Source organism: Catharus ustulatus, chromosome 7, assembly GCF_009819885.2.
Source record: "Catharus ustulatus isolate bCatUst1 chromosome 7, bCatUst1.pri.v2, whole genome shotgun sequence".
NCBI classification, from domain to species: Eukaryota; Metazoa; Chordata; class Aves; order Passeriformes; family Turdidae; genus Catharus; species Catharus ustulatus.
Genome location: NC_046227.1, coordinates 7,388,255 through 7,411,412, shown reverse-complemented (window position 1 = coordinate 7,411,412; position 23,158 = coordinate 7,388,255). Strand labels below are relative to the sequence as shown.

The window sequence follows — 23,158 nt, the reverse complement described above, 5'->3', positions numbered from 1 at the left end:
TGATGAGATATTAATTTCATTTCATTATTTGATCATAAATGAGATGATAATAGCTTTTAGCTCATTCACATTTGTTAGCCTCAGAGTGTGCATTTATAGTTAATTGAAACACAGTCCTTAGAATTTTATTAGTCCTGATCAGAAAAGGGTCCAATGTAATGATGTGTTTCCATTTATTTAGGGAGCCCCAGGGCCAGCTGGGCCTATTGGTGAGCCAGGAAAAGAAGGTCCCCCAGGTCTTCGTGGTGATCCAGGTTCTCATGGCCGTGTGGGAGATCGAGGGCCAACTGGGCCTCCTGGTGGCCCTGGAGACAAGGGTGACCCGGGGGATGACGGGCAGCCCGTACGTCCCTGCACTGTCCCTCCACCGGCTCCAGGCTGGCTCTCATTGCTTGTTGCTGCTGACATGGCAGTGACATTGCTGTCTCCTCTGTGGGTTTCAGGGTCCAGATGGCCCCCCTGGTCCAGCAGGAACTACTGGTCAGAGAGGAATTGTTGGAATGCCAGGACAGCGAGGGGAGAGAGGCATGCCTGGGCTGCCAGGGCCTGCAGTAAGTAATGGCAGGGCCATGTGCCACCCACCTGGGAATTTCTGTGTTGGATTTGCAGTGTAGTGCTCCTTAGCACGAGCAGAAATCTGGAAAACTCCTGTTGCAGGAGGGAATAGAGAGACAATAGAATAGAACTTAATCTCATACAAATGCATGACATGGAAGGTTTACTTCCTATTTGTTTCTGCCATAACGGAAAGTCTGAACCTGAATTAAGAGTGAGTAATAACATTAAGGCTTCTGTCCAAAATGTTTCTATTTGACTTAAAACTTTATCTCTAAAAAAAACAATTCCACACTCTCATTTAGGTTCCCAAAGGTCACTTGAATGTGTAGACGCTCTGTAAGCAGTTTAATAAATTGTGAACTACAGCCTTCCAAATTGCCACTTGAGCTCTCTTCACTTTCATGCAGGATTTATAGATATTTGTTCAATAGCCTAATGATCCAGTAGATCAAGCAATTAAATAGACCATTAGTAAAAGGGTTGGTATGGAGGATCTGTCATCACCACTGGATCCATTAGGTCACTTTATAGCTAAAGTTGGCCAGAAATTTTTCTGAGATAACAATGTTTGTTGGTGGTGAGACAGAATCATGTTAATTATTTCACTGCATAATATTTTTCTGAAATCTAAAATGCCATACCTAATTGCAGATAATGACATCAGACTTACTGATTTATCAGTAACTTCTTAAAAACACAAAGTATATTAAATACATATTCAAATTCTGTAAGAACCTTTTCTTTAAACATCCGGGGTTCTTTCCATTTTCAAATCTACATAGTATTTCAGTCTGGAGTAAGGAATAGTTTGACAGGCAACAGGTTTTGAGTGCTTTCTTTATTTTGTGAATAAAATTTTGATATGATATTTGTCACCTTTTTTAGGGTACTCCAGGAAAGCAAGGTCCCACGGGGCCACCTGGTGACAAAGGCCCCCCAGGACCTATTGGCCAGTCAGGTGCCACTGGGCCTGTAGGTGAAGCTGGTCCAGAAGTAAGTATTACAATATTGTAGCATGTAAGAAAAGACTGGTGGTTGTTCTCCTTGACTTGAAGTTACAGGTGGAGAACAACTTCCTAATTCTTCTAGAAATGCAGGATTACAGAGTTAATCAATAGTTCTATCTTTATTCCATAACTCCAGGGACCTGCTGGTAATGATGGTACTCCTGGACGAGATGGAGCTGTTGGAGAACGTGTAAGAATATATTATTTTCTTAATTTTCTTCTGCAAATCCCCATTTTATTATTGACTTACTGTAGATTTTCTTTTCATTCAGTTAACCTGGATGGAGAGCTTGTTCTGAAAGTGTATCACAGCTTTGAATATAGTACCTCTCAAAGCTGAGGATGCCTGGCTAAGAGGCTAAGAACATCCACCACCACAAACTCAGACTTAAGTTCTTGCAGCAGGAGTATCTTTGTAGGTTGCAATTGCTCAGAAGTAGACTGGCAGTGCTACAGTTTTGTTGCTTTGGTCTAGACCAATCCTCTTTAGATAAACCAATCCTCTTTAGATAAAATTTTTGAAATTCTGCTTTGCAGGGTGATCGTGGTGAACCTGGCCCTGCAGGCTTACCAGGCTCTCCAGGAGGTCCAGGAACTCCAGGTCCTGTTGGCCCTCCAGGAGATGCAGGTCAAAGAGGTGAAACTGTAAGTGAGGCTTTTAAAAAAAGACTTTATCAAAAAATATTGTGTATGGTTTTCATGCATTGTCTCACATTCTTTCTGATGCAATCTCTCTAGGGCTCTCGAGGTCCCATGGGTCCCCCAGGTCGTGCAGGAAAAAGAGGTTTGCCTGTAAGTTGCCCATGGTCACTGTGGTTTTGTCTGAGATACAGCTGAGGAAAGTGTGTGAAGAATTAAGCCCAAATGAGAATGCCAAGCAGGGCTTCACCTGTGCTTCATTTGTGCAAAGCTGCAGAAATTTGGATATTTGTATTTGGATACTTCAGTAATGCTTTGGAAGCCTCTTTATTTGGAGCATGTTGCTGTCTGGATAATGGTAGGACCTGAGTTAGCAAATGGCTGGAGTCTGGTCTAAATAAGGGGTAAAGAAATGAATGCTAAACAAAAAGGGATGTTTTTAGATAAAAATGGCAGAAATACCAAAAAAAAAAAAAAATCACCTGTTCCCATTAGGAAAAGGCCTTAATTCAACTCATGAACTTCCAACTTCAGTCTGAAAAGGAAAATAAACAAAACTCCTCTTTTTTATGTTACATAAGTCTTTTACAGTCCAAGCCTGGAACAGAAAATTAAGTGCAAACTTGGGAAATTCAAAACAATGTTTCCTGTCCCTAAGCAGATGTCATTTGAGAGACAGGAAAGTTTATTGAGTAGTTAGTGATAATGATGCCATTGATAAAGTATTTGGAATCTAGCACTGAGAAATTTAGCATGCAATTTGGGCTGAGAAATATAGAATTGAAAACAGCAGCCACATTTTCCAATGATTCTTGAATTAGTAAAAGTTTGTGATTATCAAAACTAACAACAATAAAATTGTGACAGTAATAGGAGCAAGGCATTTGTGCTGCCTGGATGTTGTTTGTAGTTAGGGAAAGTAACCTCAGTTGTACTTTAATCATAAAGGGAAGGAGGTCTCAGTGCAGTGTCTAAAAGCAGATGAGGGGGTTTTGAGGTTGGAGTTTTTTTCCCAGTTCAGAATTTTCTATTTCATCATTGATATTTACAGGGTCCTCAAGGACCTCGTGGTGACAAAGGTGACAATGGAGATCGAGGTGATAGGGGCCAGAAAGGACACAGGGGTTTCACTGGACTTCAAGGCCTTCCTGGCCCTCCTGTAAGTTGTTCTGCTTTTACTAAAATTTTATTTGCTTGGTACTTAAATATTGTATCAGGAACATAGTTATTTAAAGTGGAAAAAAAAGCAAACCAGGTATTTTTTCCCCACAAGTTGAGTGGCTTGGTGTCTGTACTTGCTAATATATTTAATGCAATTTTAAAATACTGTTGCATGATGAGGTAAACCTGTTGTTGCAAGATGTGTGTTGTCCTATTCTTGTTACCTTTGCAAGGCCCATCCCTGAACTATCAGCACAAGATGGTAACAAAAGATGGTAGTTTCAGATAAGCAATTTAGAGTGTGAAATGTTTTTTGGCACTGTTTTAATTCATTAGAGTCAAGGAATCCAGTGCAAAATCCCAAAAGGACTGTGAGAGCATCTCTTGCTAATATTTTCAAGAACTTTGTGATTTCATTGTCAATTGAATGGAAACATAATGGAAAGCTTGCTTTTTAAAAATTACATTTATTCACTGGTGCTGTGCAAATGCTGGGAGTTTCAACATGCAGGAACAGTAGCAACAAAAAGACCCCAACACCTTTTTACTTGGTGATAGCACTGTTGTTTACTCTCTTGTAAGCCACACTGATATAAATACTCAAAACCAGGGCTGTTCTAGAGAAACAGCTTTACAGCCAAGTAAATTTGCAACCAGTAAATTTTATTAAGTTACTAAGGGATTAAGATAAAGGTACCACCCATTGTTTATGTACATTTTAATGCTATTCATACCAAATTGTGTATATCACACAGTAATGTCTTAAAACTAAAGTAATATGCTCTAAATGGCACTATGATATGACAATCTCTTCTGTTTAGGGTCCAATTGGTGAACAGGGCAGTCCTGGCATTCCAGGCCCATTTGGTCCTCGGGTGAGTATAACTTTAAAGGCTTTTCTTGCTTGGAGTTTGTTTTTTTTTCTTGCTCAGATGTCTATTTCTGTATCCCTTTTATTTCAATGACTTTTACTGACTTTGGTATCATATGGTAATTACCCTAATATCTCTTATATAAGGTGATTTTTAAAAGTTTGGTAATAGGCACAAGTAATCAGATTGCTTCCTGAAAACATATTGCTTATAACAGGCTATTTTGTAAAACTTTGTTTTTAAATGCTAAAATACATTCCATCTGTCTCCTGTATTTTCCAGGGTCCTCCAGGTCCAGTTGGTCCTTCTGGAAAAGATGGAAGTCCTGGTCCACTTGGGCCAACTGGGCCTCCTGGTGTTAGAGGGACTGTGGGAGAAGCTGGACCTGAGGTAAATTGATGGGAATATGGGGGGAAAAGGTTATCTTCAAATAATCAGATTATTTTTCACAGTCCATCACGTTTTTTTAAAACATCTATGAGCTCAAGATAAATAATGAGATGTGTAGTTTCTCCAACAAACATCCACTACTACGTTCATTCACTCCTGATGAAAACTGGCTTGACCTGTTTGGAAAGAGTCCTAAACCTTGCTGAATGCCCCAGGCATATTCCATATGTAACAATTCAAAATACTCAAAAAAGGGTAGCTAAATTATTTGAAAGAAGATAAATTTAAAAATTAGAGGAATTCGAGAAAAGAGTGATCTGGGTGGTCATGTGGAGAATTAAAAATTGATATTACTTATTTTGTGGAAGAGGTAGAACAAAACAATGGGCAAGAAAAGGAAGGCAGTTTCTGCTGACTGTCTGTCTGGTAAAACAGGGTGTTTCCTGTGTTTATCAGGTGAGACATATTCTGTCTATTTAATTTGAAATTCTGCTAATTATCAGTATCTCCACTTCTGCCCAGACACCAAGACTTGTATGAAAAATCTGTGGCAGACCATAATAATATAATATGTCTCTATCCTCTGTGTAATGAAACCGTACAAGAAATATCACATTCCAGTATTTTTAGTTTTGCTTTCCACGGGGGCATGCATGCAGCTGTAAGTTGGAACCAAAAAGCAAGAAATAAAAGCTGAGATTTCGCTTTTCAGACACAGTGTATGTTAGCTGGGATGTGTGCTCTGCCATGTGCATTTGGAGCACTAGTTGGGAGTTCTGAAGTGATGATTCAAAGGCAAGGCCAGCTCTGATCCAACACCAGAGCATCACAATTCACCTGGAGGTACGCTACAGACTTTGTGCTGCCAGAGAAGGACTGGCAGGGTGAGATATGTTTATTAACAGATATCTTCTCATGTGTCAGTTCATGGTGGCACCGTTTGGGAAAATTTAGTCAGGAAAACACCTGCTCTTCCAAGTAAGGATGATGTAGATTCGGTCCCACAGAAAGATCAGAGTTCTGTGATCAGAGAGCTCAGCACTGCGCTGCATAAGTATAAAGATGTGTTTAGTGCCAAATTTTCCATCCAGGAAAATGATCCTGAGGCCAGTTAGGGAAAGCAGGAATTTTAACAAATAAAGTTGTTAGGTGGGGATCTGGACAAGGAGGGACACATGGTTTAACAAAGGGAATGAGGGCATTCTGTGGTGACTTTTTCCAGCTGTTTCCTGTTTAAAATCAGGAGCAAGAAAAAGTTGAGCAAGGCATTAAGGCAATCAGAGAGGACATGAAGCACAGTGAATACATATCTCATCTGTTATCCTTGTTCTTTGAAAGGTGAATTCTTTATATCTGAATTGTTCCCTGTGCTTCAGAGTGACTGATCCCAAAGTTTTGGGTGTTTTGTTTGCTGGCAGGCTTTGCTGTCATTTGGCATAGTCTTTACTCTACTGGACCTCTGCTGCCTTTTTGTTTTGAACCCTAGGGCCCACCAGGTGAGCCTGGTCCTCCTGGCCCTCCAGGGCCTCCTGGCCACCTCACCGCTGCCATTGGTGACATCATGGGACACTATGACGATGCCATGGCGGATCCACTGCCAGAGTTTACTGAGGATGAAGCAGCCCCTGATGACCATAACAAAACAGATCCAGGAGTCCACGCCACGCTGAAGTCCCTGAGCAGCCAGATTGAGACCATGCGCAGCCCCGATGGCTCCAAGAAACACCCAGCGCGCACCTGTGACGACCTGAAGCTGTGCCACCCCTCCAAGAGGAGCGGTGCGTGCTCACACCTCTGCTCTGCGCCCTGTGAGGCTGCCCCTGGCCAGCATGGGCATTGTGCTCATGGCCTGCTTTGCACTGCTGCAACAGATTTCTGCTTATGCCTTCTCATTGGTTCAAAAATCTTTGTCATATAACACAGTCATGTTTTGTGTTCTTTGTAGGCGAATATTGGATTGATCCTAACCAAGGATGTGTTGAAGATGCTATAAAAGTGTACTGCAACATGGAAACTGGGGAGACCTGCATTTCTGCCAACCCATCTTCTGTGCCCCGCAAAACATGGTGGGCCAGCAAGTCCTCTGACTTAAAGCCTATTTGGTATGGCCTTGATATGAACAGGGGATCACAGGTAAATAAATACAGCCATGGTTAAGCTTTGTGGCCTTGTGGTTTGGAGCTTCATCTGCTCTGAGCAGATTCTGCTACAGTCAGAGCATTGTACTTGTTGATTGACTAGTTTATAGTCAATTGATTTTTAGTACCATGTAATAAAGATAGGAAACAGCTGGGAAAAAGCTGCAAGTGCATCTAATGCAGGACTGGCTAAAGTAGACCACTGCTGGACAAAGACATCAGCTTCTCTATCAGTCTTTTACTAAATCTCTATCTTGTCCTTAAACAACTGTACTTCTACCTTGATCCATAATGCATATTCCTACTGTTTTAATTGGATGCTAATCTTCCTTTCAAAAAACTCTATATTTCTAAAAAATAAGAAAGTTACTTTATACATTTGTTTTTGAATGAAAGTATGATTGTTATCATATGTGTCAGGTTGATCCACATTGAATCCCTCAGTCTCTAGGCAGAAAAAATTTCACTTACCTTTCTGCTGGGTTCTTCCTCTATGGTAACTTCTAAAATTAGGCTTAATGATCCTGACAAATAACAGAAGTTTACCCTATGTAAAGTACATAATTTATTAACTAGTTTTTGCCATTTTTATTCCTAGTTTATCAAAAGCACAGAGAATACCTTCAAATGTTATTTCACAGAGCATTTTTATCTTTAAATTAAGTATTTGGTGTGTAAAAGATAATGCTGGTATCAACTGGATTACTGAAAACAGTTTAGAACTTTAACAGCTGAGAACAGATGTAATATTGATTGCTTTTTTGAGATGCTTTCACTTGTTACTAAATTCAGGAAGCTTTGCCATGACTCAAAATATCTCAGTTGATGTTTAGCTGCCTGCAGAGGTAGACAGAAGGCAGATGCTGTTTGGAGGAACAAATTATGTTCAGGAATACTAAAAAAGAATATTTCGGTACTTTTGAAACACTTTAGTAACTAATAGTATGAGCTATGTAATAGTCAAGTGCACTCCTTATGGATTCTAAATAATAAATGTCCAAGATTACTAAACAGGGGTACCACACTTTATACATTATGACAGTACCAGTGAATAAGATTTTCTCTCCATCAGTTACAGTGAAATGTATAAATTTTTAGACACTCTTGACTGTTGTTTTTAAAGATTCATAAAATAGGAATGAAATGGAACCTACATGGACAGGGGAAAATAAAAGACCTCAGGAATTTTAGAATTTGTTTTACTGGTAGAAAAATTACTTGTTTTTTATAGAAACAGTGACACTTCTTGAAATATTTGTCAAACTCCTGTGCCAACTGATCAGTTTATAAGGCCCATATGCAGATGTGTAGTTATTTTTATATAGTCATACTTTCTTTGTGCTGCATCTAAATACAATACAAACCCTACAGAAAACAACTGAATAAATTGGTGATATGTCAGGTGCATTGTAAAAGAATTTTCTGTGCTTGATGTTTCTTACCTGCTTCAAGGTTCCTCTAATGCACTATTTCATATGTAAGAATCTGTTTCAGAAATGAGGCAGAATTGGCATATCTGTGGAGGCCCAGCTTCCTGAGTTGTTCAGTGTCAGAGAATTATGATCAAAATTCTCCAAAATTCTCCCCATTACAGAATGTCCAAATTTCTTTGTCCTCAACTGACAGCAAATTACAAAAGAAACCACCCTTAGATTTTATGTAATAGGCCTCCTACTAGTCATGTCTGAAAGATGACAGTAATGGCAGATATTTATAAATTCACCAACTCTTAATTTCAGTGTCCTATAAATGACCTTTTTCTTTATCTCCAAAGTTTGTGTACGGGGATACAGCTGTCACTCAGATGACATTCCTGCGCCTCCTGTCCAAGGAAGCTTCCCAGAACATCACCTACCTTTGTAGAAACAGTGTTGGGTACATGGATGACCAGACAAAGAACCTGAAAAAAGCTGTGGTTCTGAAAGGGGCCAATGACCTGGAGATCAAGGCAGAGGGAAACAGCCGCTTCAGATACACTGTTCTGCACGACAGCTGCTCTGTGAGTTTGGGGGTTTTGCTGTTTGCTGGGGAGGAAAAGGACTTTTGCACCTTTTCTCTTCTCTCTTGAATTAGAAAAAAAACCCTACACAAGGAAGTAATTAAAATGCTGCAGGATTTTATAATGAATTGTAGAAGTAACTGATCAAATGGGGGTTTTGCTATAATTCTAGCTTCATATAACAGAAATCTGCACTACTTAGATGCTGTTTGCAAATTCCTTCTTAGTGAGCATACTGAGAAACATATCTTGGCATTTTGCATTTCCCGGCCCTTGTTCAGATCTGAGTGGAATTGTACAAACTGGTGACATGACCACAAACTTTGCAAGAATATTGAAAGCAGTACTGTGGAGGAAACTCACTGGTACTGTGATTGAGCTGGAAATGAAAACTCTCCCTAAAGTTTCATGGTGGGCACAGAAACCAGAAAGTAGTGGATTTTTCATGTTCAAAAGCAGTTCCAGCCAAGACCAACATAGTGGCAAATATTCCTAAATCTAGTCTTGCACCTGAAATAAATTAAATACTCTCTGTGCTTTAAAGTAAGCTCACAATTATGGGTGAAGGCATATATAATTAACACATAGAGAAGAATTTGATAGCATAAGAGAAAAATCAGCCCTGATAGGTCAGTCTGATAGATCTGCTCATTAGAGACATTTCAAAATAACCCATATGCAGTGCAGACAGAGCTGCTCAGGGTGTTATTCAGCAAAGGCACAGTGACACCCCCCTGAACAATCAGAAAACTGACTCACAGTTGCACTTCAGGCTTGTTTTTACATGAGCTCTGGCCTAATTTAAATTTTTTTCCCCTTCTTTTCCCTCTAGAAACGTAATGGGAATGTGGGCAAGACTGTTTTTGAGTACAGAACGCAGAACGTGGCACGCTTACCCATCATCGATATTGCACCGGTGGACATTGGCAGCACCGACCAGGAATTTGGAATTGAAATTGGGCCAGTTTGCTTTGTGTAAGAGCAAGGGGGGAATATAACACACTACCCAGCAACAGCAGCAATTAAACATGAACTTAGACTGATTGAAGTTAATCCTGAGACTCTTGAAGTAATGGCTGATATTGGATCAGCATTGTATATACAGCTCTTTCTAAATGCCCGGCCTCCTTTTGAATATTTATTTTACTTACAAACCTTCTGTTTTCAATGATTGAAACCAACTTTTTAGTACAATTTTAAGAGGATTGATGACAACCTTCTAAAAGTAATATGAATCCTTTTCCTCAGTTTTGCTTCAAATTATTTTGACATTTCCAGGTATTCAAAATAGATAGGTTTAATGTGGAACTATGTAAAGCTCTAATGATTATTTCTTTTGCTTTGATGTGTACTGAATAACAGAAGAGTAGAGCACTTTTGTGAACCTTTGGCTATATTTCAATCATACCTAGTCCCTCCACCCCAGTTTGTATTCCTGTGGTTGCCATTCACAGAAATCTGTGTCTTTTGTAGAAGAAAATCTCTTCAGACAAGACTACCTTAATTTGGCATTGTTTTCCTTGCACTTTTCTATGTAAGTCTGTTCGGAAGAGTGATCCATAGCCATGGTTAATTTATGAAGTAAAAAACATTACTGGGGGAAAATATGAGTTTTCAGTAGGGGTGTCCCATATCTTAAGGCTAGACTTCACTTCTCACAATGTATCTGTGTAATTCCATTAAATTATCCTTAATCTTCAAAGTGTGTCTTAAACCCAATACTTGTTGATTTTCCAATATTTGCCCATCTACGAAGCCATTACGTATCAAATTATACAGATGTCTTATATATGGTGCCAATTTCTGTGTGTTGCAGACCATTCACATGTATACCAGACCAATTGCTAATAAAGAAAGTTTAGAAATTCCTTGGTTTTAGCTGACATCCAGACATGCATCACCAGTAATTTGACTCGCTGGCCTTGAGTTGTCAAGGCAGGAAAGTTCCATCATTTCTTAGCATAAGCTACCTCATCTCTGGAAGTTGGGATGCAATTAATATTCCTGGTTTTATTTTAGAGGTGCTATGCTTCTGTTGTTATTTCAAGATAGGAGATAGGCAGGGCAAAAATAAAAGCAACAAAGTGATGGTGCTAAACGACTCTCTAGAAGGCTGATGAAATAAAGATGCCTACTGTCAATGTCATGCTCAGAGCTTAGCTGTTAGGCTTACAGTGTTTGAGAGAACAATGTTACAGTGCATTTATTTGTTGGTCATTCAGTATATAGTGTTTTGTACCTACAACATGCTTTATTTTGTAAAGTATGTGGGTACAAACTTACTTAGGTTTTTTGTTTCTTTACTGCATCTGTGCTCTCCACGTTTTTTTGTTTGTTCCTTAAAAAAAAATAAACAGCTGGGGCTCTCCCTAAAGAAAGTCATGCACATAGCTTTTTTCATGTATCTTTGCAAAGCATTTAATTAAATACATGCTTCTCGCTATGTAAGTGGTTTCCTTTTTGTAAAACTCCTTCCAGTGTGTTCATTCCATGTCAGTTCATTCCCAGGAAATTAAAAACAGATGTATTTAATTGTTGTTTGGTTGCTCTTCGCACAAATAATTGTGAAATATTGTGAAGATAGGAGTATAGGAGTATTTGTAAAGTATCTTCTGTGTCAGTTTTTACAGGTAGGTGTCAGTTGTACGAAGGAAAGCAGCAGGCCTAAAAAAGCTACCTAAATAATATTGTTTGAGACTCCAGAGAGAATTTTTATTCAAGAATGAAATGTGATTTGGCCAATTCCAATTTGGCCATAGTGGCAATGCGAGTTAACAGTGATAGCAGACAGTTTCTGGACAAGACATAAAGTTGCTTTTCTAGTGAAGCAGGCAAGAATTTCCCTTCCTTTCCCCTTTCTGAAGGGGCAGGGGCTTTGCAGGTTTCTAGGTTGTCCATCTGCATGTCCCTGCAGGAGAGGCAAGGACTGGGAAGTTGGCAGGTTCATACTCATGTTTTCTGTTTGCTTTTACTGCCATGCAGGATCTTTACGATTTCTCTCCTGATGGCATGAAATAATTTCTATAAATATGTGAGTCAGGGGTTAATTTACCATTCTGGCTCCTAGAGAAGTTTTAGATTACATTAATTTCAAGCTGCAATGTTAAGGCTTGCTGCAGTATGTTCAAGCAAAGATGGCACATTTATCCAGATTTATCCAGATGCACACAATGAATAACATTTAGAGGATGGGTTTCTGTTTGGAATTTTTAATCTCTAATTTAATCAACAGAGTATTGTAATAAATGTTAGGTATAAATAGTTTGTAAGGTTGTTGAAGGAGAAGAGTATTTGATTATGAAAAATACCTTTTCTTTTCTAGTCTCTCTTTGCATCTCTAGCTCCATATGAAGTGTGCAGTATTTCTTCAGCCAGGTGCCTTGAGCACTGGAAAAGAGCTGTAACTAGAGAGCCAACTAAGGTAATATTCTGTTAAAACCAGGGCTGGAGAACCACTAAAGGAAAGGCAGCTTTGAAGTGCAAGCGCTCAGGTAGTTAACTGAGGAGTCTGTCAGGCAAGTGGTTGGATATTCTTTTCTCTTCTCTTGACTGTGCTTAGAGCATACATAGATATTCCAACTCTTTCACTGTTTATGCATTCCTCAAAGTATTGTAGAATCATATTAAGAAAGAAAAAACAAAAAGTGTGTGTGTGGGGGGGGGCATTTTCTTATTCAGGCAACATGGCATAGCCTCATGTAAATACACCTTTAATTTCATGACCTAGAATGAATGAGCCAATAATTTGTAATTTATGAAGTAGCATTAAGTAAATGTCAGCTATAACATTAAGTGAAGTTCTGTCTTAGTGACAAATACTTTCAAAAATGGTAGAAAAAAGGCACTTCAGAGTGATTAAAATAATAGAGTGGTTATAGTAATACAGTATCAGAAACTGAATTTAGATTAAATTTTAGTTACAAGAGTTGGTTCTGTTTTCCATAACTGATCTGTACTCAGAAACAAACTTCAGGACTGCCAGCATTGACAGAAACTGTCTCTGTCTCAAAGCAGTAGTGCAGTATTTGTTTGGCACCCATTCATTAAAAGTTCATTTAGAAATTAAATTCCCAAACTCCTTCCTTGCCTTGTGCTAGCTTCCTTGTAGCTGTGATAAATAACCAATTCTAAGTCTTCAGTACTAAAAAGGTTCTGTAGAGCACCAGCAGTGCTACATGCAGTAGAAGAATGTACTGAGCAACACAGAAATCTAACAAAGAAAATGTCATGGCATTACAGCTAGAAACAACACAGCCAAAGCCCACAGAACAGCAAGAAAATGGAAGATTTTTCTTCTCTGCAAAGGCAAGTAAAGAGTCTAAAAACAGTTTAAGAGCAAAAAGCACTATTTTTCTTATTGTTATAAGAGCCCCTGTGGCTTTATTTATAACTGCCTGAGATTGAGCAGAGTAATTGGGCTGGTAAACACTCACATAATCTATGGATATTTTAATTACTTTTTCAGGAAATGCAGGCTATACTGAAGGTTTAATACTCACTGGGCAGTTTTTTCTCTCTGAGAGAGGATTCCAGAAAAAGTAAAACAATTGCAAAAGGAAAAGCAAAACTAAATGGAAATGTAGAAATGCTAATGAATGAAAAAAAGATTCCCTGCACATATGCAAATATCACAGAGAAAACAAGGTAAAAAATTAGAGCATTAGATGGATTAAAAAATCATGACAAAAGGTAAAACTAAATCAGCAGTTCAGTATCTGAAATATAAATGCCTTAGAAGCTGTGGACCCATAGACAACTTTATTGTGAATTTGCATTTGCTGCTCATTCCTGTGAGTCAATTATTGGACAATATCTTCAGGATCAGTAAAAGAGTAAAAAAGAGTTGATGTTTTTTGTGAAAGCCAGAGGAGAAAGGGCACAATAGGAGAGCCAATGGCCTGTGCAGAGCTCAGGAGAACCTGAGTAGAGTGGTGCAAATATTAAAACTGAAAAGTTTTATGGTATTGCACAACACCAGAGAGCTTGATTGCTGATCGGTCTACTGTGCTCTTGGCATTGCATGTTTTATCCTTTGCTGGAGAAGGTCTGGAAAAGCACAAAGACATCAGGCAACACTACTTTGAGCAGGATGATAAAGAGTCCATTTTTTACTCCCTCCTCCATGTTTATTTTGTGAGCATTCTCATTTCTTTGCTGGTAGAGTTAGAAGCCATCTTTCTATAATCTCTGGCTTAAGTTTTGTTATATTCTCAATATCAGAGATTGGTGCACTATCAAATGTTTATATTGCAAAACTAGTAATTAGTTCCTTGATTGAGATATTACTGTCCATCCTCCAGAAAAGGCTGCAGCCCAATTTAGGGATGTTTGTGCAGAGAAAAGAAGAAAAACACAACCAAGCAAGTTCACGTCTGCCAAAGCATCACAGAACTGCTTTTTGGCCTCAAACTGAGTCAACTGAGTGAAAAAATCTGATACAAACCCAACCAAGTATGACAAAAGAACACAACTACAATCCTAGAAATTCAGTGAAATATTTTTGCATGTTTGGTATGGTGTGATCTTCCCTGCCACAAAGAAACATGACAATGACAGAAGATGGTGATGACTGCAGGAGCCATTGCTGTAATTCAGGAGCCTCTTCCCTCTAGGAACAAGCTGTGTGACTCTACACAAAAATCAAAGTCTGAGCATTTCCTTCTGCCATATTACTGGGTTTAGCCTAGCCACTAAACACCAGAGGAACACTTGCTTACTCCTCCTTTCTCGCAGTGGGGCAGGGAGGAGGTTGGGGGGGATAAAAAAATATAAGATTAATTGGATGACAGAAAAGAAAGAGAGCATAATGACAATAAGAAAAGAATTCAAATATACAAAACAATTGCCTAGAATGCATTTGCTCATCATCCAGTGACCTATACCCAGCCAATTCCTGAGCAGTGGCCCCTGGCCAGCTTCCACCACAGATTTATGTCCTGAGGATGACTCCACGTGGTGTGGAATGTCCCTTGGATCAGTTGAGGTGCCAAATTACTGCTGGGAGAGGGGCTTGAGGCGGGGTTTAAAGCAGCTGCTAGCCATGGTGGCCATGGAGAAGCCTTGCCTGTCTCCCAGAGAAAGCTGAGGGTGCAACCCACTGAGTTACAGGTGTTTACAATTTGTTTGCAATTAGGGCCTAATCATGTAGCAAAGTTTTTCTCTTAGACAAGGGTTGGCTGGATTGTTGTAATGTTCAAGGATTTTTTTCTACATAATTTGTGTAAAAAACAAAGAAATGGGATGTTGAGGTAGTCCCTGTGCCACAGACAATAGAAAGTCCACATTCACTGGAAGAAAGGTTTTGGTGTCCTCCAAACAAGCTTCACCCTGAGAAGACAACTTGAAGTTAACTGCAAAGGTAAAGTTCCAAGGTAATATTAAAGCCTAAATTAGCAATATTTAAAAGTCATTGATATACCCTGAAAAACTCCTTGAGGAAGGGCTTTTTGCTCTTGTTTCTCTTCTTGTCTCAGAGAGCCATGGGAATATGGTGCTGTGAAGTAAATGAGATCAGCTGATGTAATAGAATGGGAAGCTGTAAATCAGAATTAGACATTTCTTGTATCAATCTTATTACTGTGCGGGCAACTTCTTTCCTTGTTTTTTCCTGCCTCTCATTCAGCTCCTGCCTTCCTTTCAACTACATGGACTACAATATTTTCTTCTTTTCTCCAAGACAGCTTGATATTTAAATGCTTGAAAACAGGTCTTGGTGTTTTCATCTAGGCCAGTTTATACTGAGCAGTTCTGGAGGCTTAAAATGTAAGGAAGGCAAACAGGGAATTCATGGCTTCAGCTCTCTCTGGGTGAGAGGCTTTGTTCAACCCACAGTTTTGGATTTATACACCTCAGTTTTAGACTAATTGTGATGAAAAGTTTACATTTTTATGGATCTTTCTCTCTATAGAGGCAAAAAAGTCTAAAGATGGCTTAAGAGCAAAAATCTTTGATTTTTTTCTCTTGTTGCAGGATGAAATCCCCTATGTTTCTTTGCTCCCCTGTAGCTGCCTGAGTACAGTAGCTATTAGACTCATAATCTATGGATATTTTGATTAATTTTTCAGGAAGTGGAGGCTATGCTGGAGGTTAGCATTCACAAGGCAGTTGGTCTTGCTGAGCGAGGTCTCCAGGAAGACAGAGTAAAGCAGTTGTAAAAGGAAAATTTAAATGAAATTAAAATGTAGAAACGTTAAGGAAGGAAAAAAGATTCCCTGCAAGTATGCAAATATCATAGAAAAAATTAAGAATGATAGACAATTGTCAGTATTATAGTTAAAAAAATCATGACAAAAGGTGACAATCAGCAGTTCAATGGCTGAAATAAAAAATACCAGATAAATTGGGAATTTATAGATGTTGTTGTCCAAATGGTGTGTTTATGCTAGAAGGAAATACATAGTCTTGGATTGTTGCGTCCAGTGCATCACAGTTTGCTTGCTGGGAGTTTAAAGGTTTTGTTGAAGGGTGTAATATCCACAAGGAGCCTGTTTGGGTAGAATTACTACCTGAGTACCAGTAAATTTAGACTGTTTTTAGCCTGCCTATTTTACCTGCTGTCATACTATTCAGAAATTCACCAAGTGTTAAAATCAGAGGTAATGCTTCTTAATGTATGAAATAAATATGAAAGAAACATGAAGAATTACAGCTGAGAATCACCTGTATTAAACCCTGCTCCAAGGGACAATGAGTGTGCTCAAGGGAACACACCTAACAACAGACCAGCTTTCTTGTGAAGCTGTTGTTACTCCTGTGAGGAATTGGACAACATCTTTAGGAACAGTAAAAGAAATCTGCTTTTTCCTCAAGCCAAAGAAGAGGCCACTGGGTGAGGAATGAGTCACAGGTGTGTATAATTTGTTTGCAAGTAGGATCTAATTAGATAGCGAAGTCCTTCAGTTGGAGAAGAGTTTGCTGGATTTGTGATGTGTTTTTTTTCCCCCATGTTTGATGGGTTTTTGATAGCTTGGAATTTTTGGTTGTTTTTTTTTTTTTTTAAGAGCAATGTTATTTTTTTTGTTTTGTTGGGATGTTCTTTTTACATGTTGTGGTTGTTATTGATGTTTTTTTTTCTAGTTTTGTCCAAATAGCAATGTGGTGATATAAAAGTAGAGATATAGGACAGCCATGGTAGCCTAATTAATGACTCTGAAAAAATGAAGGTTTTTATATCAAGAAAATATTTGTGGTGATTTTGGTTATTTCTTTGAATTTTCTACAAATTTCCAGAAAAATCAATTTTAATTAGTAGAAATTATTAACAGAAGACTTGATGAGTGTGTGTGCTTTAGAAAGTAACCCCCAAAGTCTTTAAGGTTGAGTCATTGTTCCCAGCCATCCACCCAGCCCCAGTAGCACTGGAGATGGCAAAGGCTATTTTCTTCTGCTATGGGGATTAAGAACAGGTGTTTCCAATGCATTTTTCCACCAGCCAGCATTCTTACCAGCTGCTTCTGTAAAACTCCAATCAAAGGCTTCCTACCATGTAATTTATGTCAGATTAATATTATTTTGTACATGTAACTTGCATTTTCCATAAATGGTAGCTGATTTTCACCATCAAATGAGGAAATTTACTGCAAGAGCCAGTACTTTAAATGAATTTTTGGTGCTGTTCTTATATGTTGTATCAAGTACAGTCATGCCTGTGGTGATGCTGCATTTGTGCTGTTAGGGTCTCCCCGGTGCCTCACTGCTTTCCTTCTGTGTGAGCGTGTCCAAATTTGCAAGGCCAAAGCAGGGCAGTGTCTTGGCTCAGTCCCAAATCTGGTGAGGTTTCTTAATCAACAGCATTTATCCTGCTTGGGCTAACCAGAAAATATTCTCTGAGGATGTATATATAATCCTTATTGTCAATGAGAACTTTTTAGAATCTATTTTTTTTTTTTAATCCTTAATTTTGTTGTCTCATCTTGTGGTAGAGTGTCTTTAATGATCCTGGGCTGTGGGGCAATGTGTGGCAGTGCAATAATGATGTGGGGGCAGTCTCTGGACCTTGCTCCATGGGAAAGGTGAGTGGTATCTTTCAGCATTTAACTGGGAGAGATCTTTCCTGGTCTGGGCTCCTTGGTGCTGTTTAGTTCCTACTTCTGGCCTCGAGGGTAGGCACTGTCAAACTGCTGCTGCTCCTTAAATGTTACTGTCGTCACTTGCTCCTTAAATTTTTGCTAAGATTTGGGGATGACTGAGTTGTGCAGCTCTGTTGGCCATAAAAAACCACCAAGATTTTCAAATGTCAGCTTTGTCAAAGAGTTGGTGTGGCTGGCCTGCCCTGTGGGAGCCTTAAGCCCTTTATTTAAGCTACCCCCTGGAAGGCTGGTAGTCTGTGACTGCCTGGTTATTCAGACTGAGGCAGGTTCCTCGGAGGAGGGAAGGTTAAGATCTTCCATTTCCTCCTTGGTACATGGGCCCTGCTTTGGATGTTGCTGTCACATCTCAATCCCTGCTGATAGAGAAACTCACTGTACTTGCAGATGAGAGCCACTGGATGGAGTAGAAAAAGCAAGAAAGAGAAAATTTCATGCTAGTACAACATAAACTGCATCCTTTAGGATTACCAAGGCTTCCTTCAAACAGAGCAACTGATCCTTGAAAAATCATAATGGTACCAGAGCTGTGTCCTGCCATGTTCATTTGTTTGAATGAAGGCACAAATAGTAAAATTAAAAAAAGAAGTCAGTTTTATGAAACAACAAGAAATTTTATTAAGATATTTTATTATGTGTCTCTGTAAGGAATAGACCAACAACCATATAAAAGCTTACAAAGATGGTTAACCTTCAACACTATAAATGTGTTAACGTGACAGAAGAAATTCACAATTTTGCATCTTTATTGACTTTTACAGAGTGAAGGGAGAAAATTCTCAATTATGACATGCCAATGATGATCTTTAACAGGAGACATTTACAATTGCTTTAAATCCTTTACCTTTTTTGTTTTTTTGAGCAAGTCAATAACCCTGACTTGCAGAGTTAGGAGTGAAAAATACATTAGCACCATCATATTAGTCTTTTACACTTCCCTAATTTTAGTGGTCTTGACCAGCAATGACAGGAAAGTAGAGAAGCACCTTTGACAACAGAATACAATCCAACAATAAAATTATGGTGACTACTGACATTAAGGTATTAAACTCTTAAGAAAAACTGTACCTTTCACAGCTAATCAGTACAGACATAGACAATTTTGTACCAAATGAATCCACAGAATTGACCACTGGATCTGATGCATTTTGATTTATTCGATTGATTTTTGGTTTGACTCATCAGACACATCCCAGTTTCTGTCCATGTTGAGGTAGTTGAAACAGGGAGGTCATTCTAGCTTTATGGACTGCATCTTGGAAAGAAGGGTAAACTTTGGTACTGGGAGCAATCAGTGCTTTGGAAATTGGCTAACATTCAACTAATAGAACACAGTGTTGTTTTATTAAGTGTTGAAGTTTTTATTATAGCACCACGGAGACATGTTTTGAAGATGGAATTTTGTAAAAAAATTAGAGCAAAAAAAAAAGCATTTTTACTGTATTTTGTGTAATAGCAAAAAAAAAAAAAAAAAAAAAAAACAAAAAACAACCAACCCTTGATATCAAATTGACGTTTCCCCCAGAAATTTTGTTAATAAATAACTGGGATACAGATGGGCACCTGTACTAGCTGACAAGGCTGAAACAAAGGAGCACAGTTGGAGTGTGAATCTGTTTGCTGGGGTTTCAGAGAAAGCAGGATCTTTGATTTATAAGAAGCAGACTGGGCCAATGTCCACGCCAAATTCCTGATCAGGACCACCAATATCTAATGGTGCAATGTCAACCACTGGCAACCTCATTGTCTTGCGCGTCCTGTATTCGAAAACTGTTTTACCCCACTCACCAGTGTGTTTCTGTGGAGTTAAAAGAAACAAAATGTTAGAGACAAGAGTGCTGGCCCATGTGGCAATCATCCCACAGGTTATCAGAGTTCCTACTTCTGTAATGACAAACCCTCTCAGCCTGTTGAAAACTGGTTGCTGTCTATGTGGAAATGACCCAGGAGGGAGAACAGTGTTAGTGTTGTCCATTTGATGCTGAAAAGGCTGCAGGAGCTGTCAGACCACCATGCTCAGGGATGTTCCTGCTCCCCCTCCAGTACTTTCTGCTGCACTGGCAAGCTGCAGAGAAGCAATTCTAGATCTGCAAAATGACTGTGTTTGCCCCTTCCCATAACCAGAGCCCATGGCTTCAACCAGCTAGCCTTGGTTTGGTATGATCAGTTTTAGAGTTGACAGGGGATGGAGTAAAACTTGGTGACTGTGACTTCCCTGACATTGACTCTAAAGCAAGGAGATACCTGTAAAGCACAGATTTAAATGAAAGTGCAGCTCACTTCCTACAGGATTGGCACTTCTGGGACAGAATCTAGGTTCTCCCTACTAGCTGTAGCTGTGTCCTTTCCTTACCCAGGCCATGCAAAGCTCTCTCTTCCTTTGTTATGGGTCTAGTCCTCTAGAGGGAATTATTTATTAACTACAGCACTAAATTCCTGTTTACTTACGGTGCAGCCATCTTCCAGCACAGCATATGTGAATTTGCTGTTTCCTTCAGCCTTGATCTCACTTTCTGTAGAGCTCATGAGTTTCAGAGCTTTTTTAACATTGCCACTGTCGTGGTCCATGTAGGCAATGCTGTTCTTGCAGTGGTAGGTGATGTTCTGCGAGGCACGGCTGGAGAGAATGCGCAGGAAGGCCAGCTGAACTTCAGAGACATCCTCTGGAAGCTCAGGATCCCCATAGCTGAACTGCAGAGTACCAACACAGACAAGAGTGTGTGTTCAGTCACGTCTAGGGTCAGTTCACATCGTGATTTGTTCACATGCTAATGGTCTCATTCAGTTTAATTTCAGAATTAGTTTTTAGGGTCTTGTGATGCCCAATCTGGGCTGTTAACTGTGCCCATTTCTCACCTGGAAGCCTCCATCCATAGACTCTCCAAACCAAATGTGCTTCATTCCACTCTTTGCACTGGTCCACCAGTTTTTCCTTGGCACAGTCCCAGGGTTAGCATTGAGGCAGGTCTCACCAGTTTCCATATTGCAGTAGACTTTAATAGCATCCATCTTGCAACCTTGGTTAGGATCAATCCAGTACTCTCCTAGAGGTAAGGGAAAATGTCAAATGTTAATATATTTGGAGATGCATGATGACTGCATGATTATTTCTGTGCCAGATTTCTGAGCAAAATCAGGAAACACATTAATTTTGACAGAAGAGATGCCACAGAAAATAAGATTATATAAAAAGGTACTGAATTCATGTGAATTCTGCAAGGAGACAGAAATCTGAAATAAATTTACAACTTGTAATTTTTTTTTCCCCTAAAATTGTTTAAACATATGTTCAGTTCTAAGGAGTGAAGTCAAATATACATTCTGTGTAAATGCATAGTTAATTAATGTTTAAAATTGTTCTTACGTTTATCATCTTTTTCATGACATTTGTTTGAAAAAAAGTCAAATTTTGATGGAAGATATCCGCATTTAAATACTCAAATTAGAGAAACTGAAAAACCAGAACAATCCCCAAGACCTGGTACCATTGGTGGAAATAAAATGTGAACATACCACTCTTGAGCTCGGGATGGCAGAATTTCAGGTCTCGGCAGTTACGGGCTGGATTCTTGCGGGACCCATCAGGACTAATGATGTTTTCAATCTGGTTGTTAATTGATTTCATTGAAGATATTATGTCACCCAGATTGATATCATTCTCCTTGGGCTCATCTCGATATTCATACCCATAGGAAATTGGACCTTTCTCACCAGCACCCAGGGCAGCTGCACCACCACAACATGGACCAGGAGGACCAGCAGGACCAGGAAGACCAGGCTGCCCTGGTGGACCCTAAAAATATAGTGAACAGGTTAAAACTGAAAGTCTGTGTAGGCCCTGGTCTTAAAAAAATGAGAATTCTTACACAAATATTTAGTTTACTTATTCATTAATTAAACAGATGTATAAACATCTGTTAGATTTTCCAGGCCTTTATTTTCTTAAAATTGTATTTTTTTCCCCTCATTTGGTCAAGTTCAACTGTCTTTATGTCTGGGCTTTGAGAAGGAAACCTTTCCACTAAAATCCAGAGAATGACCATTTCTTGGCTTGAGGAGGTGACTGTGATGGTGACACCTTTGCAGCTGTGGCCTCTCTAGAGCAGTCTTAGGAAGCCCATTCCATGGCTTCCCAGACCCAAAGGGAGCCTGTGCTCTGCAGTGAGGAGGAGATTTCGTTGTACACAGAAAAGTCAGTGATCAGCGGAGATCAACACAGTGCAATAGTTACACTGAATTACAAATGAGCTGCGTGGTTTTGGATTTAGCCTTGGTAGCAAGATACCTCCTGCCACAAATCTTGTCCATGACATAGAGAGTTTCTGAGGGAGATATTTAAATAGTTGAGCATCCTGTATTTCATGAATATTCCCAAAGGTTTGCTTGCGTGAGTTTGCACCATTTACTTACGGCAGGGCCACTTTCGCCTCTGGTACCACGGGGGCCGGGAGGACCAATTGGACCTGGGTAGCCACTGGTACCATCTTTTCCAGGTGGCCCAGCTGGTCCTGGGGGACCCTAGAACAACAAAGAATACAAACAATATGGTCAAAGTAGTTTATCAGATAGTTCAGAACTACTTTGTGAGGTATTTCAAATATTTCTGTATGATTTATCAGGTGTTTTTTTTTCTTCAGCTGCTTTCTTTTGAGATGGCCAATTAAAATTTATATCTACGTATGTAATGACTAAAAAGTCTGGATTTTCCTTGCAATCAGGCTGAGTAAGGAGTTTTTCTTACCCTTGCACCTGAAGCTCCTGGACCTCCAATTGCACCTTGTGGACCCAGGGGACCCTATGAAAAATTGAAAAGTCAGTGATACACCTCCTGGTAATATCTTGCAACTAGCTGGATGTGCCTTAAATAAAGACACTGAAAACATCATCAAGATTATACAAAGCACATCCTTCTAAAAAGTCTATGTCAGATACTAGAGAATGGTGTCCATTCTTTAATCAGAAAAAAATACTGAATGTTCTCTATATGCTTTCCTATACAGATGTGTTATCCAAAATGCAAGAAAGCCAACTGACACCAATGAGCTTTGGATGAACTCTTATATTCATGAGAATATGTAGCTATAGCCAAAATACTGCAGTTTTAATAATATTACCAGTAATGTTGTTTAAATAATTTGACAAACACTCATAATTTCAAATACATTTACAGATTTGCTCTATGTGTGCACTGCAAAGAACTAAGCCATTTGCTTAAAAGTTATCGATCATCAAATGAGAATATATAATTTTTTTTTCATGTAATGTGTTAGACTCCAAGTTCTATTGTGTTGTTGGATAGGTTGGTATT

The 23,158-nt window shown here is 39.1% G+C and overlaps 2 protein-coding genes across 3 annotated transcripts in view; one reads left to right on the top strand and one right to left on the bottom strand.

Moving 5' to 3' along the window:
• COL5A2 (collagen type V alpha 2 chain) overlaps window positions 1-10,632 on the top strand; it is a 94,956-nt gene extending 84,324 nt beyond the window's left edge. For both annotated transcript variants that reach the window (XM_033064835.2, XM_033064833.2), the window contains exons 42-54: window positions 182-343; window positions 444-551; window positions 1,444-1,551; window positions 1,702-1,755; window positions 2,103-2,210; window positions 2,304-2,357; window positions 3,256-3,363; window positions 4,187-4,240; window positions 4,520-4,627; window positions 6,114-6,405; window positions 6,573-6,760; window positions 8,540-8,764; window positions 9,597-10,632. In XM_033064835.2, coding sequence (XP_032920726.1) covers window positions 182-343; window positions 444-551; window positions 1,444-1,551; window positions 1,702-1,755; window positions 2,103-2,210; window positions 2,304-2,357; window positions 3,256-3,363; window positions 4,187-4,240; window positions 4,520-4,627; window positions 6,114-6,405; window positions 6,573-6,760; window positions 8,540-8,764; window positions 9,597-9,743 — 1,716 coding nt within the window. In that variant the 3' untranslated portion in view covers window positions 9,744-10,632. The remainder of the gene's footprint in view (window positions 1-181; window positions 344-443; window positions 552-1,443; window positions 1,552-1,701; window positions 1,756-2,102; window positions 2,211-2,303; window positions 2,358-3,255; window positions 3,364-4,186; window positions 4,241-4,519; window positions 4,628-6,113; window positions 6,406-6,572; window positions 6,761-8,539; window positions 8,765-9,596) is intronic.
• Window positions 10,633-18,443: 7,811 nt separating this feature from the next.
• The window catches only part of COL3A1 (collagen type III alpha 1 chain), a 49,036-nt gene continuing 44,321 nt past the window's right edge, over window positions 18,444-23,158 (bottom strand). The window contains exons 46-51 of the mRNA XM_033065321.1: window positions 22,592-22,645; window positions 22,261-22,368; window positions 21,364-21,643; window positions 20,707-20,894; window positions 20,299-20,541; window positions 18,444-19,648 (exon numbers count right to left, since the gene is read on the bottom strand). Of these exons, the coding sequence (XP_032921212.1) occupies window positions 19,502-19,648; window positions 20,299-20,541; window positions 20,707-20,894; window positions 21,364-21,643; window positions 22,261-22,368; window positions 22,592-22,645 (1,020 nt within the window). The 3' untranslated portion in view covers window positions 18,444-19,501. The remainder of the gene's footprint in view (window positions 19,649-20,298; window positions 20,542-20,706; window positions 20,895-21,363; window positions 21,644-22,260; window positions 22,369-22,591; window positions 22,646-23,158) is intronic.